Source organism: Budorcas taxicolor, chromosome 13 (genome assembly GCF_023091745.1).
Source record: "Budorcas taxicolor isolate Tak-1 chromosome 13, Takin1.1, whole genome shotgun sequence".
Classification (NCBI taxonomy): domain Eukaryota; kingdom Metazoa; phylum Chordata; class Mammalia; order Artiodactyla; family Bovidae; genus Budorcas; species Budorcas taxicolor.
In genome coordinates this window covers 56430699-56449412 of record NC_068922.1, presented here as the reverse complement: position 1 = coordinate 56449412, position 18714 = coordinate 56430699, and the positions used below count along the sequence as shown (strand labels likewise).

Sequence of the window (18714 nt, the reverse complement as noted above, 5' to 3'; positions counted from 1 at the left end):
ACTAGAGAAAGCCTGTATGCAGCAATGAAGACCCAGTGCAGCCAAAAATAATTAAAAAATTAATTACAAATAAAAGTTTAACCATGATAAATTGTAAAAATAAAATAAAAAATACTTTTTCAAAATATAAACAACAATTTTCTGACATTAAAAAAAGCTTATTTGCAGTACAAGAAATATTAGAGAAGTCACTCAGGCAGAAGGAAAATAATACCAGACAGAAATCTGCATATATTATAAATGAAAGCTGAACACTGGAAATGGTAAATATAATGCACTATTTAAACTATTTTAAAAATCTCAGGACTGGGAACTCATGTACACCCGTGGCTGATTCATGTCAATGTATGGCAAAACCAATACAGTATTGTAAAGCAAAATAAAATAAAAGTAAAAAAGTTAATTAGTTGCACAAAGAAAAATATTATTATACCATATTATGAGGTCTTTGACACATTCAAAAGCAAAAAGATTTTTAGTCCTATTGACAGTAGTGGCACAAAGGCCAGGGAAGCAAAAACAGAAGTTGACTGTTTTTATAAGAACCTACCAGGTTCCTAGGGGGTATAATATTACTTGAACATACACACTATTAAGTTAAATATGTATAAAATAAACCCTAGATCAGCCATTTAAAAAGTGAATATAAAGCCAACAAAAGAAATACAATGGAACCCCTGAAAATGAAGTAACACAAATGAAGAGAAGAAAAAGAAACATGGCAGATAGGATGGTACATAGAAAGAACAAAAGCTAGATAATAAATTTAAAGCAGATCAACAGTCACATTAAAAACCACAAAAGGCAGAAACTGTCAAATTACATTTAAAAGAACAATGCCCAGTATATGACACCTATAAGAAACCCTGTTTAAATATACAGGACATAAATTACTTAAAGATAAAGATATACCATACTATAATTAGCCAACAGAAACTTGGAGAGGGTATATTAGTATTACATAAAGTAGATGACAGAGCACAGAATATTCCCACAAGAAAAACAGTCATTTCATAATGATAAATTTATGAAAAGATGCTACCACTAAATGTTTATAAAACTAATAACAGAAATTCAAAATACCTGAAGTATAAAATAACAGAACCAAATGAATAGAAAAAAAATCACAACCATAGTGGTGACTTCAACACCTCTCTCTCAATAATTGATAGAACAGGTAGGTAGACAATGAGGGAGGGTGTATGACTTGAACAACAGATTAACCCCCACCCCTCCACCCAAGAACAACAGAAAACACATTCCTCTCAAGTGCATTCAAGTAAATCCATTTACTAAGACAGACCATATCTGGGTCATAACCTAATAGTCAACATATTGGAAAGGGTTTTCAAATCACACAAAGTATATTCTGATAACAATGAAATCAGGTTAGAAATCAGTAAAGTGCTTTTAAATAATCTGTGGGTCAAGGAAGAAACCAAAAGAGAAATTTAAAAAGAATCACATGAATGAAAATGGAAGCACAACATATTGCAATTTGTAGGATGCTGCTAAGGACATACTTAGAAGAATTTAAAGCACTAAAAGGCTGTTATTAGAAAAGAAAAAATGGTCTCAGATCAACGACTTCAGCTTCACTCCAAGACACTAAAAACAGGAAAGCAAACAAAGCAAGCAGAAGAGAAGAAACAATAGATATAAGAGCAGAGATCAATTAAACTGAAGATCAAAACACAAAAGTGAGAAAAATCAATGAAACCAAAGGCTAGTTATTTGAGAACATCAAAAAAATTGATATACCTCTCATAAGACTGATTAGGAAAAAAGATAAGCGACAACTTATCAGTATAAGCAGTGATGGGGGACCATCACACAGAATCTACAGACAGTAAAATGATAAAAAGGGACCATTATAAACCATTTTATGCCAAAAAAAATTGACAACACGGATGAAAACGATTTGAAAGACAGAAATACCAAAGTTTACTGAAGAAAAAAAATAGGTAACCTGAAAAACCCTTTATGTATTAAATAAATTGTAGTTAAGAGCCTTCACCAAAGAAAAGTAAAAGACAAGTCCAGATTGCTTCATTGGTAAATACTACCAAGTACTTAAGAAACAATACCAATTTTTCACATACTCTTAGGGGAAACTGAAGACCACACTTGCAAATTCATCCTATGAAGTTCAACAATGCCCTGATTTTGAAACTTAAAACTACAGACCTTCTAGGATACGAAATACCAAATTTCTAACTAGATGTGGCAAATGAATTCCAAAGTATCTAAAAGAATAACTACATCACAGAAGTGTAACTACTGTTACAATGTTACTTTTCCTGATATCAAACTACAAACCCAGTCACAATTCTAGCAAGTTTTCTGTAGCAATCGATAGGCCAATTTTAGAATTTACATGGAAATTCAAAAGGTCTAGAATTACCAAAACTGTCATCAAAAAAACCCCACAATATTAGAAGACTTACACACTACTGACTTTAAGACTCACTACAAATCTACAGTAGCTGAAACAATGTGGTACTGGCATAGGGACCAGATCAATGGAATGAACTACAACAGTAAGACCTACACTTAAATCAGTCATTTGATGTTCAACAAGGGAACCAAGAAATCCAGTGAGGAAAGGAAAATCTTTTCATGCATTAGTCCTGGAATAACTCTATATCCATATGGACCTAAACCCCTGTATCGAATCATAACCAAATATTAATGAGATGGATCAGAATTCTAAACATAAAACGTAAAACCATAAAGTTCTTATAGAAAAACAGAAGGAAATCTATGTCACTTGGTAGTAGGCAAAAACTTCTTAGGTCACACAAAGCAATAGCCATGTAACAAAAAATACTGATCATGTGGCCTTCAAATTTAACAACTTCTGCTCATTAAGAGAGACCACTGAGAAAATGAATAAGAAAGATAGACAGGGAGAGAATATTCATAAAGCTTATGTTTGTCAAAGGGTTCCTACCCAAGATACACAAGAACTCAAAAACCTAATAATAAAAAGATAGTCCAGTAAAGAAATGTAGTCTAGTAAAGAAGTGCACAAAATATTTAAACAGATAATTCACAAAGAAAATATATGAATGGACATTAAGCACATGAAAAAGTGCTCAACCTTCTTAAAAGTGGTTTTAGGAAAATACAAATAAGAACTATCATGAGATAGCACTACATGCCTACTGAAATAAATAATGTCTTGATATCTGAATTTGCAGTGGTGCCAGTCTGCCAAGGTAAATGATTTCTGTCCAGTACATACTGAGAAGAAAGTGACTGATCATAGGTTTTAGATTAGATAGGGAAGGAAATAAATACAAGATATTGGGGGTAACACAGGGTCAGGGAATTTGATGATAGTGAACCATCACATTTATGAATGTGAACATATGAAAATGTTGATCTGCTTTCATCAGTCTACTGAGTTTTTCCATAGAATATGCAACTTCTACTCCAACAGAAATGATAGAAAACAAGTTTAATACCTTCAATGCTGTATATCTGCACTTTTTCTTCAGGCACAGTGACTGCTTCCCACTGATGATCCTTAAATTTAAAAACACATTTTGATCATAAATAATTTAATCTTGCTTTGAAGCTCCTTTAAACACTATCTTCAAGTTATACAAATAATAAAGGTTATTTTTTTTTTTTTACTATCACTAAGTAACTGGTTGATATATCACATTTCTTGTTCCATCAATTGACTACATAATATACTTGTCACATTTAATCTATTTGCTCATTCTTAAAAGTGATAGTATTGGTTACTTTAATGGTTTTCTATTTTTAATAAAAAAAGAATGACTATCCATTCATATTAGACTATAACCTTTTTAAAAAAATATTACCAAATCCTGTCATCTCTTCCTTTGAAATGTTTTGTGAAATCATATTCATCCCCCAATTCCCACTCATTAATTGACTGTTCTTAGATTCAAACACTGAATGCATGTTAATAACCTAAAATGTTTTCCCCTTCCAAGTATTTTCACTGAAAATTTGTATAAATGAATAATGTGAATTCACACAAAAAAGTTATAGCAAAAATTAGAACCATTCCAAAAAGATGATATCCTAAAACCTTCCAGTAATCTTATGATAAAAATAGATCCAATTCATTTGCTATTTAAGGACTATGAAAATTCCACTAAATCCTCAGTCTCTTCACTAACTCCCTCCACTTAATTGCCTTAATTGAAACCAGTGTATATTCTGAGAGAACCAGTACCATTTAACTACAGCATTCTCCAGTCAAGGTGCTAATTCTCCCAGACCTTAAAACCTCAGGGTCAGGAGGAAAAGGTTGGTATCCTCCTTTTTCCTTTGAGCATCTTCCTATTTCTCTGTGTATCAGTCAGTCAGTCAGTCAGTTCAGTCGCTCAGTCGTGTCCAACTCTTTGTGACCCCATGAATCGCAGCACACCAGGCCTCCCTGTCCATCACCAACTCCCGGAGTTCACTCAGACTCACGTCCATCGAGTCAGTGATGCCATCCAGCCATCTCATCCTCTGTCGTCCCCTTCTCCTCCTGTCCCCAATCCCTCCCAGCATCAGAGTCTTTTCCAATGAGTCAACTCTCTGCATGAGGCAGATGATAATGAATAGGTGTTATCTCTGTGTATAACACCTACTCATTATCATCTGCTAACTTTAAAGTGACTCTTCCTCATATACATAGGTACTTGGTTCAAAGCTTTCCTTTTGGAAAAAAAAGTCTACATTATATAAATTTTCAAAAAGATTAAAAAAAAATAGAAATCATTATGAGTACAAAACAGGCCCTTACCCAGGTTCAACAGTTTACCAATATATTGTGCCCACCAATTTCATCTTCACCCCCTACTTTCCCTCCATTATGCTCTCTTCCTCTTGATCTCAACTTTTTTATTCATCGTTAGTCTAGCCATCAGTTTTAAAACACTCATCCTTAAAATAAAGTACCTAACAAAAACCCCTCCCTTGAATGTACATCTCACTTTAGCTTCTGCTGTGTTTTCTTCTTGTCTTTACTTCCTCTACAAATATTTCAACTTTCCAGGAATGCCGAAATCCTATGGCTTAAACAAAATGGCTCTTTCTTGGATGACCAGTTTTTATTTTATTTAACTGTGTTTTGACAGAGTTGATCATTTCCTCTCATAAAACACCCTTCCTCTGCCTTCTGTAACATGATACCCTTTTAATTTGATCTTTTCTGGCAGACTTGCCAAGTATCCTTCAGGCTAGTCTCTTCTGCCTATCCTGTATCCATCTGCCTATCCACATATCCATCTGCCTATCCACGTATCCATCTGCCTATCCACGTATCCATCTGCCTATCCATGTATACATTTCTTACATTTTGTCATCTAGACACTCACAGAATCCCATGATTTTATCTTCTGTATACAGAGAGCTTCTGAATTTCTACTTACAGCTCAGTTCTCCCATCTGAACTTCAGACCAATATATTCAACTATCTACAAGTTATCTTCAGCTGAATGCCCCACAAGCACCTCCAAATCAAAATATTCAAAGCTGAATCATCTTTCCTCTACAAAACTGATCCTCCTAAAACAGCATCCCCATCCATTCAGTTACCAAAGTTTTATTAATCCTTCCTCTTTTTACTACAAATTACCAAATCTGCTCAATTCTACCTCAAGTTTTTCTGAAACCCATCAATTTCCATCCATCCCCACCATCACTTTCCAAAACTGTGCCACCATGATTCCTCTCACCTGGATTACTGCATAAGTCTAACTGCTTCTGGTCTTGTCCCTTTTAAATCTCTTCTCCCCAGCCAGGAGAATCTTTTACATGAATGTGATGCTCAACGCCTAGTATATATCTGGCACATAGTAAGTTCTTATTAAATGTTTATTGAACTGATATTGTCTCCTACTTATAATCTTTTTTTGGCTCTACACTGCCTGCCTTCTTTACAATCTCCTTTGAATTCTATCACTAACACAGAGCATTTTTCAGTTGAGTGTTGTATTTACTCATTCTTAAATATGAGCCCTTGAACGGCTATAAATAAGAGAGGATGGGTCCCTGATTCAATAAATCTTACATTCTATGACGGGGTGGGTAGACAAAAAACAACAGATAAAAGGATTTTAAGTAGCAATAACTACTACAAAAGAAAAGGGAGGACAATGTGATATAATATGGCTGGATAGCTACTTCAGACTATCTAAATGGGATGCAAAGATCCTGAGGTTCCTAGGCAGCAAGTATAAAGACCTGAAAAGAGCATTATCTAGAGGAAAAAAAAAAAAAAAATGAATGGGGATTGAACACAGTGAGCATGGAGAAGAGTCTGAGATGCGAGGGCCCAGGTCATAAAGGCCCTCGAATACCATGTTAAAGAGACACAGGGAGGGTTTTAAGCGGCCACAATAGGGGAGAAGCTTTGAGGACAGTGAGAGAGAACATAGGGAGAATGCACTGCTGCCACAGAAATCCAGAGAGGAAAGGAGAGTCTAAATGTATCTGTGGGAAGAACTTTCTCCCAGCCTCTCTAAATCAGTGTCTGGATCACATGAGGCATTTAATACTTATAAACGCATTTTATACTATCCCTATCATGTATAATACTAAAATTACTTATTTTCTTCCCTGAATTATCCATTAGACCAAGCAAGTGAAGTCAGGAACCACTCCAATCCTATTCTATCCTCTTCTCTGAAAATGAAAGTCTACTTCCTAAAGAAAATCCAGTTAAAAATACTCCTATGAAGCCTGCAAATATAAATACACTAATGAAAACTGTCAGTGCCTCTGAGAAGTAATGCTAGGTTTTGGAACTCATTATTGAACATTTTAAGAAAGCACTCTAAAAAGAAATAAAGATATGTGGAATTCCTAAGAGGCATCTGGTTAATGTTTGTCTATAAAAAGTTTACCTGGACAAAAAGCATCATTATTACCAGCAATCACAATCAGATCAGTAAACTGGAAACCAAACTCTTACTCAGATCTCTGCTCTATAGCTTGAGCTAGAAGTACACCAATGTAGCAAATAGAAGTGGTGGCTATTTGGGAACAATGGGTCAAAAACTTTCCTCAGGTTAAAAAGGGGTCAATAGAAAACACAGGACCTGGTTGGAAAGTTTAAGCATAGCTACAATTTAGCACAGAAAAGAACTAAAATTCACTTCTAAATATGACCATAAAAATCAATTCTTCAATATTTTCAAATAGAAGATGCTATGAAAGAATAAAATAAGACCATTTGTCATTGTTTGTTAATGCTATTTTTAACTGTTTCTGTACTTGAGTAACTGTTGTCTTTTCTAGATTCAACTCACTTTGTTCATCTGAATGTTAAATTTGATTATTAACGTGTAATTTCTGAAAGGCTTATATTTAAAAACTAGTATTAAATTTTAGCTTTTTTCTGTTACTATAAAACATCAGAAATAATTTTTATTTCTAATTAGCTTGATAGGTTACCATGCTCATCAAAATTATTAGAGCTAACACTGAAATCTATTAAAAGCAAGAAAATATACAAAGAAATCTATATTTTAAAACGGAATTATTATATACATACATATACACACAACTCAAAATGATACAGAGGGAATAACACTTACATCATTGTCTCCAGCAATGTAGAATGATAGAGTCTGGCTCCCAAGATTAAAATCTATCCAAAACTCCTCAAGTTTTTCATCTGATGGTATTTGCAGCTAATAAAATAAACATATAAAACTGGAACATACTATGCTTTTAAAAGTGACAACAGAAAATTATGACATGCTATAATTATGCTATATATAAATATAAAATTATGACATATTCATGGTTGAGTTTTTTTCAAAAAAAGAAAAAAGTACAGCTGGAAGGTATAGAAAGATAAAGAGAAGGCAAGTATAACATTTAAATCAATTTAGAAACAACAAAAAAAAAGCTGCTTATTATTTTACACAGAAATTAGCCAGCTCCAGAAAATCACAAATACTCAACTACAAATAAAGGTTGAAGAAAATTTCACATTTGAATATATTCACGAATAATAAACAATAATGGGCTTGAAAAAGGAAATGTAAGATAATTTGAAGTACAGCTTTATATTTTACTTATCCTTGGCTACATGTCATTTCATAAAATATCACTTAGATCTAGAATATCAGACCAGCTGTTATTTGTGATCTAATTATGACTAATATTAAAGTTGTCAATTTATAACCTACAATTCAGTTGACCTCTACATCAAAAATCACCTAATAACTAAAAAAAAGTATTAAATTTTAAAATTTACCTCATATTTATCAAGAAATGCTGACAAACAAGGAAATGTAAAGACCCTGAAAGAAAAAGTAGTTTGAGTTAAAAAAAATTAATAAGCTTCCCCAGCATAATTTGACTTGCCATACAAATCACACCTAGGATCAAAAGGAAATTAGGTGGTAGTGACAATTTAAATAAACTCATTTCTTTCTTTATTACTCTTTAAAGTGAGAATTTAGTGGAAACGTGTTTCTGAAAGAAAGCATATTATTTTGAGGCTACTACTTAACCTACCATTTTGACTAAGGTTAACTGTACCAAATTACTTTTCATGTTATAACTGACTATGAGCAGAGATTCCCAATATAGCTTATAGTAATGTAATGGAAGTTCCTACAGGATTAGATAGGAAGAGTAGAAGTGAATAATACTGCTAATAAAAATGGCAGAATTCACTGAATACTTTCTTGGTCAATTACTATTGTAAGGACTTACATAGCTATCTCATTTAATCTTCACAACAAACATGGGATAGATATTATTGTGGGCTTCCTTGATGGCTCAGATGGTAAAGAATCTGCCTGCAATGCAGGAGATGTGGGTTTTATCCCTGGGTTGGGAAGATATTATTAGTATTCTTACTTTATAGCTATGGAAATAGAGGAAAGTGAGGTTAAACAACTTGTCCAACATTAGAACAGGAAGAGGGGAACCTATTATTCAAATTCAAATAGTATGACTCCTTGCACATAACCTTCACCGAATTGATTCATCCAGTGTGTCCTGAGCATGTATATGGTGCCAGGCACTGCACAACAAAAATATTTCCTATGTCATTGTCAAAAGTGATAAAAATTTGTATTACCTAGACCATTCTTGAAATTTAATAACCTCAGAAAGAACATCCTTACAGTGTTAATTACAAAAGAAAACGATTTATATTTGCTATACATTTTTATTGCAGTATATGGACAGAGGCAGCTCAAGTAATATTTGGACTTTTATTATTCCTTAAACACCAAATTTATGATGCATATCCAATTCTGAAATACAGTAAACCAATCTTCAGTTCAGTTCAGTTGCTCAGTCGTGTCCGATTCTTTGCGACCCCATGAATCACAGCACGCCAGGCCTCCCTGTCCATCACCAACTCCCCGAGTTCACTCAGATTCACGTCCATCGAGTCCGTGATGCCATCCAGCCATCTCATCCTCTGTCGTCCCCTTCTCCTCCTGCCCCCAATCCCTCCCAGCATCAGAGTCTTTTCCAATGAGTTAAGTGTTAGCATGAGGTGGCCTAATTCACATTAATTAAAAATGTATTTTTCCTCCAAAAAGTACAAAGTAAAATAAGACCAGTGGAGGATTATTTCAGACTAACATTGTGTGCTCCCCTCTTGAGCTCTACTTTTTATCATTAAATGGTTGTATTTTGCATTAAATTTACCTTCTCTTGTCTCCAAGCATGCCATTTACAAGGTTGAGAAATATCCTGCAATCCTAATTTTTGAAAAAAGAGAGAGCTTTTAAAAAACACAGCAATTAAAAAAACCTTGTTAATTTGTTATTTTATACTACTTACTGTTTCAAATTCAGAGTCTTTAATTCCTTTAAATGCATTAGCAATAAAATCCATTGAGAACCACTGACAAGCCAGTTCTCGTCTTTGTTTTTCTGTGGTCATTCTACATAAAGCTTCGACGATACCCGCTTGCAAGTCATAATCTTAAAAAAAAGTTAATTATTTGAAATTATGAAAATTAAAGTTTATGAAACTCTATATTTCATAAGGTGTTAGAACAAGCAAGAGAAATAAGGAACATAGTGCAATTAACTCATCTTTTGCCATTTTCTTCATATAGATTAGAAATATCCCACCATTACATGGCATGAACACAGCCCAAACAACAAGACAAGTTTGTCAACAGAAAAAAGGAATAAAACAAAAAAATTTAAGGACATTTAAAAGAAACTCTTAAATATGCAAAGATACTATCATTCCATTATTATTAGAGTTGTGAATTGCAAAATAACTGACAAGTCTATAAATCATAGGTAATCTTTGTTTTCCTTTTGTATATCATGATGTTTACAGTTATTTTAAAGTATTTGAAGCCACTGGTTTGTTCTATATGTAAATCACTACATCAAAATTTTCTCATATGAAACTTAGGAACGAAAATTTCAGTTCTTTTAATAAAGACATCATTTACAAACAAATCAATCCCAAGAATATTAAACCTAATTTCATAAAATATATTTGAGAAATTTCTTAGCAAAAGGAATTAAAATCTACTAGAAAATTAAGTTATTATTCATAAACCTACTATTAGGCACAAATTATATTTGACAACTCCTGTTATCATACTTCTTAGTTCCACAGATATTTATCCTTTATTTATTAAGGTAATTAAAAATTGCTTGATTATGCAGTTTATAATTTTTTCATATAATTTCACATTATATTATTATTTTGACTGATATATTCTATTAATAAATTTGGAATAACTTCAAATATGAACATTTTGAAAAAACATACCTCCAGCATCTAAAATCCTTTCTCCCATACTACTCCTGTGAATCAAAACAGCAGGTTATATAGTGGACAAGTATCAATTAAATAGAAAGTTCATGTTCAGGGTAAAAAACTTCACTAAAACTTATAATTCACTAGTAGTAGACTGTGGCAGAAAACATACCCATATACTATATTACAAACCTATAACAGTTGACCAATTTTAATTACTAATGCAACTTATGGTTGCCTTATTCGCCTTACAAACATCCTTTAAATTCTTGACTTAAACTACTAATTAAAGCAATATAGTACAAATTATTACATGAGAATTAACATTTGTTGGTTACAGAGTATTTTCCTGGCATCTTGAGGCATTCTGTCAAGCATCACATTCATTTTTTTTAGAGTCTAGAAAAGAAAAAAAGAGAATCCATTAACTTTATATATTCAATGAAACATTAATATGTTTTCAGAGATAAGTACATAAACTTAGAAGCCTATTTTTCTTAATCACAGCATTTTATGCAAGGAATGAAGGGTGGGGAAAGAATATAAAGCATAAAATAGTGAATACAAGAAAACATAAAACAAAGGATATCAAAAATAGAGTATACCACAATTCTTATGCTTAAAGCACTCATACTCTGCATTTGACATGTTCATTATTACTCTATCATAAGAACTAAGGAACCAAAAAACATCATATTAATATGTATTCTTATGACTATACACATGTACACATGTATTATCAATATATACTATAAATTATTTTTAGCATGTAAATACTGAGGAACTAATATCTAGATGGTACAGTTTATTTTCATATAAGCTATATTCATATACATAAATCCACATGGCTATAAACGTTCAATATATATTTACGTAATATATTCATGTCAGGCAATGAATTTCTCCTCCTGCAACCATAAGTTGTGTCCAACTCTTGTGCCCCATGGACTATAGCCTGTTAAGAATTCTCTCTCTGTGGTATTTTTCAGAGTGAGCTGCCATTTCCTTCTCCAAAGCAATGAATTAAGACCACAGAAATACACTACATAATAATTCAGTGCTGAGTTAATTATTCAATCTGATAAAACTGCTACCAAATTGACTCTACTTTCTAATTTTTAAAAGAATAAATAATGGCTTACCTCCTGCTGAATACAAATATTCACTCTTGAGTCAATAACCAGGGCACAAATTCGAGGCACGAAATTTTCGACTATTTGCCTTTTACCTGAATAAAAGTTAATTATTGAGAAATGCGTATTTTAAAGGACAACCTTTTCTTATATGAGTGAATGGAAAGGACATAGTAGTTCAGTTCAGAAGAAGGCCCGTGGACTGCCCTAGTCACCAGGAAGCATGAAATTCAATCCTGGTTCTGCCACTAATCAGCTGTGTAACTTTGAAAAAACACATGTATACCCATGGCTGATTCATGTCAACATATGGCAAAAACCACTACAGTACTGTAATTAGCCTCCAATTAAAATAAATTAAAAGAAAAAAGAAAAAAACATCATTCAACAGACGTGACTGATCCGAATTCTGGCAAGGGAATAACCCCAGATCCAGTTTCTCCTTTTTAGGCACTTAAAACAGTATTAGTGTTTTGGATAAATATAGTTCAAAACTGGAAACTTATTATTTTAAGGTTTTTATAAAAACTGGCCTCAATAATTTATAGTCATACCTTCAAAATTTCATAATGGTCATTAATACCTCCTCATGAAGGTCTAAATAACATTACCTGTTTCTAAATTTAACCCTAGTCTCTCAAAAGACAAGGCTTTACTAATACTAATTAAGAGGAATTTGCCCCATGCTAATTCACGACATAATTTTTAAGAAATAATTTTAAATGATGGCAACATAGAACAGAAAATGTACAATTTCACAGTGACTACATTAAAAGAAGAAAAAAAATCACTGAATTATCTGAAAAGATAAAATGATTTATTTTAAAAAACTAGTTGGATCACTTCATAATCATTGGTGCTTTAGGACTGTTTTCTCCCCTAAAAAGTGAAGAATTTAGATTAGATTGTTATGTTAAGTGCAAAAAACAAATGAAAATGTAGCATTAACTACTACTGAAATAAAGAGCAATCAATCTTTTAAAATGTTTTGGCTTTGAAGGCAGCAAACAGCTGTTCCTTCATTCATTAATATAAAGGATTCACCAGCCTCAATTACCAGTCCTAGGTAATTCTTCCCCAACCAACACGGAGGGAGATAAAATAACTTCAGTTTATTGTTAGGTACGAGGCACTACCAAACACAAGTTGAGATGATGAATTGTAACATGTTCTATATTCTCCTTGTCCTACTAAAAATTTCACTAGATCAAGGACAAACTATGGGCCCACAAACCAAATCCATCTCACTGTCCCTTTTTGTATGGCTGTATTCATCAGCAGGTACTCCATGGAAATATGCGAATGTATGATGTTTTACTGAATTAGTAGTCTCAGGTGAATTTCATTCATTCTCAGGAATTCAGCAATCATTAGCCACCTCTGAATGAATGGCTTTGGTAATTAGCTTGGGCTGCAGAGTTGATTAAGATTTCTTAATGAATTCAGCTCCCAAATCCAAGGAAAAACAGTGCTTATATGAGATACTTATACTTCAATAAAGTCATTTCAATGAAACAAAGGTCAACTGAATCACAACAGGCTTTCAAAAACTAAGACAAGAAATGACATCTCCATTTCCAACAGAAACATAGGTGATAAACTTTTTCCAAGCTCCAACTACAGACCCAGCAGCGTTTTGGGACACTGATATAAGTGTAAAGGAAATTTCCATATTTCAAAACTGATTTTAACTGTGCAACTGAGGAGCTTCCACCTAACCTTCAACTGAAAGTGATTAATCTGCAATGCAATGTCATTCTAAAAAGTAAACATTAAGAAAAAAGGGAGAGGGTGGGATGATTTGGGAGAATGGTATGGAAACATATATATCATATATGAAACGAATCACCAGTCCGGGTTCGATGCATGATACTGGATGCTTGGGGCTGGTGCACTGAGATGACCCAGAGGGATGGTACGATGAGGGAGGAGGGTGGGGGATTCAGGATGGGGAACACGTGTATACCTGTGGTGGATTCATGTTGATGTATGGTAAAACCAATACAATATTGTAAAGTAATTAACCTCCAATTAAAATAAATAAATTTATATTTAAAAAAAGAAAAAAGTAAGTCTTAGTTGCTCAGTTGTGTTTGACTCTTTGTGACCCCATGGACTGTAGCCCACCAGATTCCTCTGTTCACGGAATTCTCTAGGCAACAGTACTGGAATGGGTTGCCATTTCCTCCTCCAGGGGAGATCTTCTCGACCTAGGGCTTGAACCTGGGTCTCTCATATTGCAGGCAGATTCTTTACCAGATATCTGAACCACCTTGAGCATGACTTTTAATTAAGCACAGTCATCCCTTGGAAACCATTTATAGAATATTAGACTTTTTTCATGTATACACATATATATACACATAAAACACAAATATTAAGGAAAAAACCTAATTCTATAAATGTTGCCAAGTGATGACTATGCTCAATTAAAATACATGTTCACGAACTGATATCAGTATTTGGCATTATCTGCATGAGTGTGAAGAGACATTTTCTAATGTAATATACACAAAATCTCATTATAGACGAGTATGAACAAGTAAGACTTGCAATCAGTTTTTACAATAGCAAACACTAACTCTGAACCTTAATTAAGAGACACTATTACCTTCTCAGAAAAGAATGCTATTCTCCTTGTTAGTATTTTAAAATCATTATACTCTGAGTTGCATCAATAAAACATTTGTGGAAATGTGTTTTCTTTCTTGTTAAATAAGTGCCTGTGTAACAGTCTCAATTTCTTTCTTGGCCCACAAAGCCTAAAATATTTTCTAATTGTTTACAGAAAATATTTGTAGATCCCTGAATTAGGTAATGAATTACTAATGTTAGGATAACACAACAAGAGTTGGAAAATTATACCAGAATTTTAAGAGCAAATTATTGTTCCAATAGAAATAAAATGTTTATTATACCTTCATCATCGATGTCATGTATGACCTGAGAAGAAAATGAATAATATTTAAAACTTACTTATAATAAAAACCATTAAAAACAGTACTAAAATAAGTTACTTCTGAATTTACCATAAAATTATTTAACTTTTATTATTAACTAATTAATCAGGATAAATGCACTAACCAATCTGTTAGTGACTTTTGATCTCAGACCATATAGAACAATTTGTTCTTAAATGAACACATGCAAATTATTTAACTTTTATGTATTAACCAATTAATTAATCAGATAAATGCACTAACCAATCTGTTAATGACTTTTGATCTCAGGCCATATAGAACACAAATGTTTTTAAATGAACACATACATGCTTCATAACATCAGTGAATCAATATGGTTGTTACCATCAAAAGATCAAATATGTCTTCTATCATATTTATAACAGCTTCATCTTTTGAATTTCCCCGACTCAGAATAATCTCCTTGGATTTTTCAAACCAGGCAACCATGTAAAAAAAGGAAATGTATACATTAGTCACTTTGAATTCACTTAATAACTTTAAGAATATATTTATAGAAACAGTAAACCCAAAAACAAACATTACAAACAAAAATTCCAGTACCGTATCAAAATAAGTTTATGCTCTTAAACATCTTCACTGTTTCTGCTTTTTGCTAACTCACTATATGTTCCCCATTTTTTAGATGGGAATGAATGAAGTTCCAATTCCAAGGAGAAAGTCTTTATTACTCTCTTCAAATTCTTAGTTCATGAACATTCATACAATAGATAAAAAGTAAATTATCATTACACATTAGATCATTTTGTCATTGTTATTATTTGAAAAGTTTTGGCATTACTTTTTTATTATTGAACTCAGATGTTTGAGTACATGCTATGCCTTAGGGACTGTTCTTGTTGCTGGGAATATAACAAAGAATGAAAAAGACAAAAATCAATACTTTTTAAAATGGGAAATATAATAAACAATATAAAAAGAAAAATTAAAGTTAGACTAGGACTAAAATGAGCTAGAGAAAATAAAACAAGTTAAGGCTTTTTGGAGTTTTGGGACCTTACATTCACATGATCATCAAGGACCCTGTATACAGTTTCCTTGTGATCTTTAATTCTCTATATCACAGGTTATAAAAATATTTTATCTCATAGTTTTATATACATTTTCCAAATTTATTTTTTAAGAGTATGAGCCGCTTAATTAGAAAACACAGCTTTAAACATATTTCCCTCACATGAATATGTTACATATTCTATACTTATCTTTTGGACTAGTCCTTGTTTTATCATAGTTAGAAGTCCAGCTTGCCCCAATATACTGATATTTTTGCCACATCTTCCAAAAGAAACCAAAATGGTTGAAACCGTTTGGATATCTTTTTTATTAAGCTCCTAAAATGCAAATCATAGATTTAAACATTTGCAAATACAAAATAAAATGGAACTGGCATTATGCTAGGAATGTTATTAATATAATCCTCATAAATCCTGAGTGTTAGTCATTATCATAATCTCCATATCGCAAAGGACAAAAGTGTGGCTTTAAAAGGTGACTTCCTTACAGCCCCTCAGCCAGTGAACAACAAACTCAGCAAAAGAATGCAGAATTATATAATTTAAGAAACTTTATATTTATGAGGCAATGAACCAGTTACCTTCCATTCTAAAAAGCTCTATGTATTTAACTAAGGGATATAAGAAATCTTAATCTTAGATTTGTAACAATTATCAAATTCTGGTGGAGGTTGTCAATAATCACTTGCATAAAAGTATAAAAATACTTTACATATGACAAATCAAGTCCAAGATTTTAGATGATTTTTGTTTTTACTTGTTTTATTTTTACAAGCAACAAGCACTGTCCACACAACATGATTAATATGCTAATAGGTTTTCAAAAAGTAGATCACATTGTTTAAACCTCAAGTAAGTACCCTATTTTCCTCTGGTTTAAATAAAGTTAATAATGGTAACACTATGTAAACATGATTTTTGTATATACTGTTTACAAAACAACAGTCCAACATGTTACTTGGTACTCCTCAAACAAACACACACAAAAAAGGAAGTGGTGAAACAAGCAGTTATTTATACAAGTAAGCCTGCCAAAGCCTTTTTATTCATTTCTTCCAATGGAGAATCTCCTCCTAAAAAGCAGAGTGCTATCTAATAACCGTAACAATCATTCAATGAAAATGAGTATTTACCCTGCACATAAGGTCATCTAACTTGTGGAAAAACTGTTTGCTGCATTTAATCTTCACATCTTCACAAATATCAATTTGTAGAAGTGTTTTCAAAGGTTTAAAATCATTTTTCCTTAAAGCATCATCAATGCATTTTTCCAACTGCTGAAGAAATATAGAAAATACCACATATACTGAATTGAAACCAACATTAGTCACCTTATGGAATCAAGTAATTTAAGAACTGCTTTCACATTTGAAAATTCTCAAGAGCTTATAAAACAATTTATATAACTGTCCACTATTAAATTTGGAGTAACAAAATTAGAGATTAAGTTTCTTTGATAACAATATCTATATAGGAAAATATATTTTAATAATTTCTACTTCATATCTCTTATTGAAAAGTCATCATTAAGTTAAAAACAAAAACCTGTTAATGAAAGAAATAAAAATCAGCTTTATAGTAACTAATACTTAATACCATGGATAAAACCCTAACATATCTGTCAACTTCTTCATGAAGTTTAAATAATAGTAAAAAAAAAAAAATGCATAAAGAAGGTAAAAGCACTTCTTTAGGAGCTATACCAACCAAACTAACTTAAGCATTACATGCACACATAATTTATTATTATATTCTATATTTATAAGCTTTACAAACTCTGCCATTCCTGCTATAAAAGTACACCTCATTAACAAGGAATTTTCATACAGTAATATGATTGACCTAAATGTAAATACCTTACAATTTTAAACCTTGACATTAAAGTATCCAGGCATAAGTTATACATAAATCAATGTATAATTCACTTCTATGTAAAAGGTATATATAAATAATCTTTAATACTTTATATTCTTAAAGCTTCTAGAAACAAATCTATTGAAAAATAAAAGGATAATATTTTTATTTAAATTATTTAACTCTTGACCATTTCATAGGAACAAGTAAGTTTTGTCTTTTCTAAAACTATAGCATTTAATATCTATAGATAAACAAAAAGTGATTTTAGGAATTAAAATACTTCCTTTTAGCCTACACTACCTACCTGGAGATCTGGTCTTATTGGCATTTTGACTTAACTTTAGAACTTGAACAAAACACCTATAAAAGAAAACATATACTTACTGAATCTTGCAATCTATATGTTTACAGTTTAAACATCTTAAAACACATAAATAAGCACTGCTGCTTATACCAAAGGCAATAAATGTTGTCTCTTTAAGTTCCTCACTGTTTATGAAATTACTCATTTGACTCTGTCAAAGAAGTTTCTGGAGGAAGCCTCAAGATCATTGATTCAAGCCTTGTCTTTTGATAGATGACTTAAACAAATGTCGAAGTCCTGCCAAAAGGTCACAAAACTAGTCAGTGAAAGAATATAAATGTGGATCTCCCTCAAAGATTCCAACTTTGGGAACAGGAAGAAAAATAATCCTGAATTAATGTCTAAATGAAATTTAAGCTAGTAATACAATATTTAAGAAGGGAAGTATATGCAAATATATTGCCAAAGAACAGCATATACAAGAATATACAAATCTGCAATGAAAGGAGGAAAAGATAATCTAAGCACATTTTCCCTTCAAAGGAAAATGGAAACAGTAAGCAACACGCTTATAGGAAGCAACATGCTTACATTAAGCATCATCTTAACAAAAGCATCTAACATTTCCAAATTCAACTTGGAGGTTTGGAGGTTAGGAAAGGAAAAGAAATAAAAAAAATCTAGAAAAGATC

At 32.2% G+C, this 18714-nt stretch overlaps 1 protein-coding gene across 1 annotated transcript in view; it reads right to left on the bottom strand.

The window, feature by feature from the left end:
* The window catches only part of SYCP2 (synaptonemal complex protein 2), a 63477-nt gene extending 45431 nt beyond the window's left edge, over positions 1-18046 (bottom strand). The window contains exons 1-13 of the mRNA XM_052651142.1: positions 18023-18046; positions 16995-17138; positions 16051-16179; positions 15173-15277; positions 14786-14810; positions 11877-11962; positions 11048-11133; positions 10747-10781; positions 9790-9932; positions 9655-9707; positions 8240-8285; positions 7572-7667; positions 3471-3531 (exon numbers count right to left, since the gene is read on the bottom strand). Of these exons, the coding sequence (XP_052507102.1) occupies positions 3471-3531; positions 7572-7667; positions 8240-8285; positions 9655-9707; positions 9790-9932; positions 10747-10781; positions 11048-11133; positions 11877-11962; positions 14786-14810; positions 15173-15277; positions 16051-16179; positions 16995-17138; positions 18023-18046 (1033 nt within the window). The remainder of the gene's footprint in view (positions 1-3470; positions 3532-7571; positions 7668-8239; positions 8286-9654; positions 9708-9789; positions 9933-10746; positions 10782-11047; positions 11134-11876; positions 11963-14785; positions 14811-15172; positions 15278-16050; positions 16180-16994; positions 17139-18022) is intronic.
* Between the last annotated feature and the right edge of the window lie 668 nt (positions 18047-18714).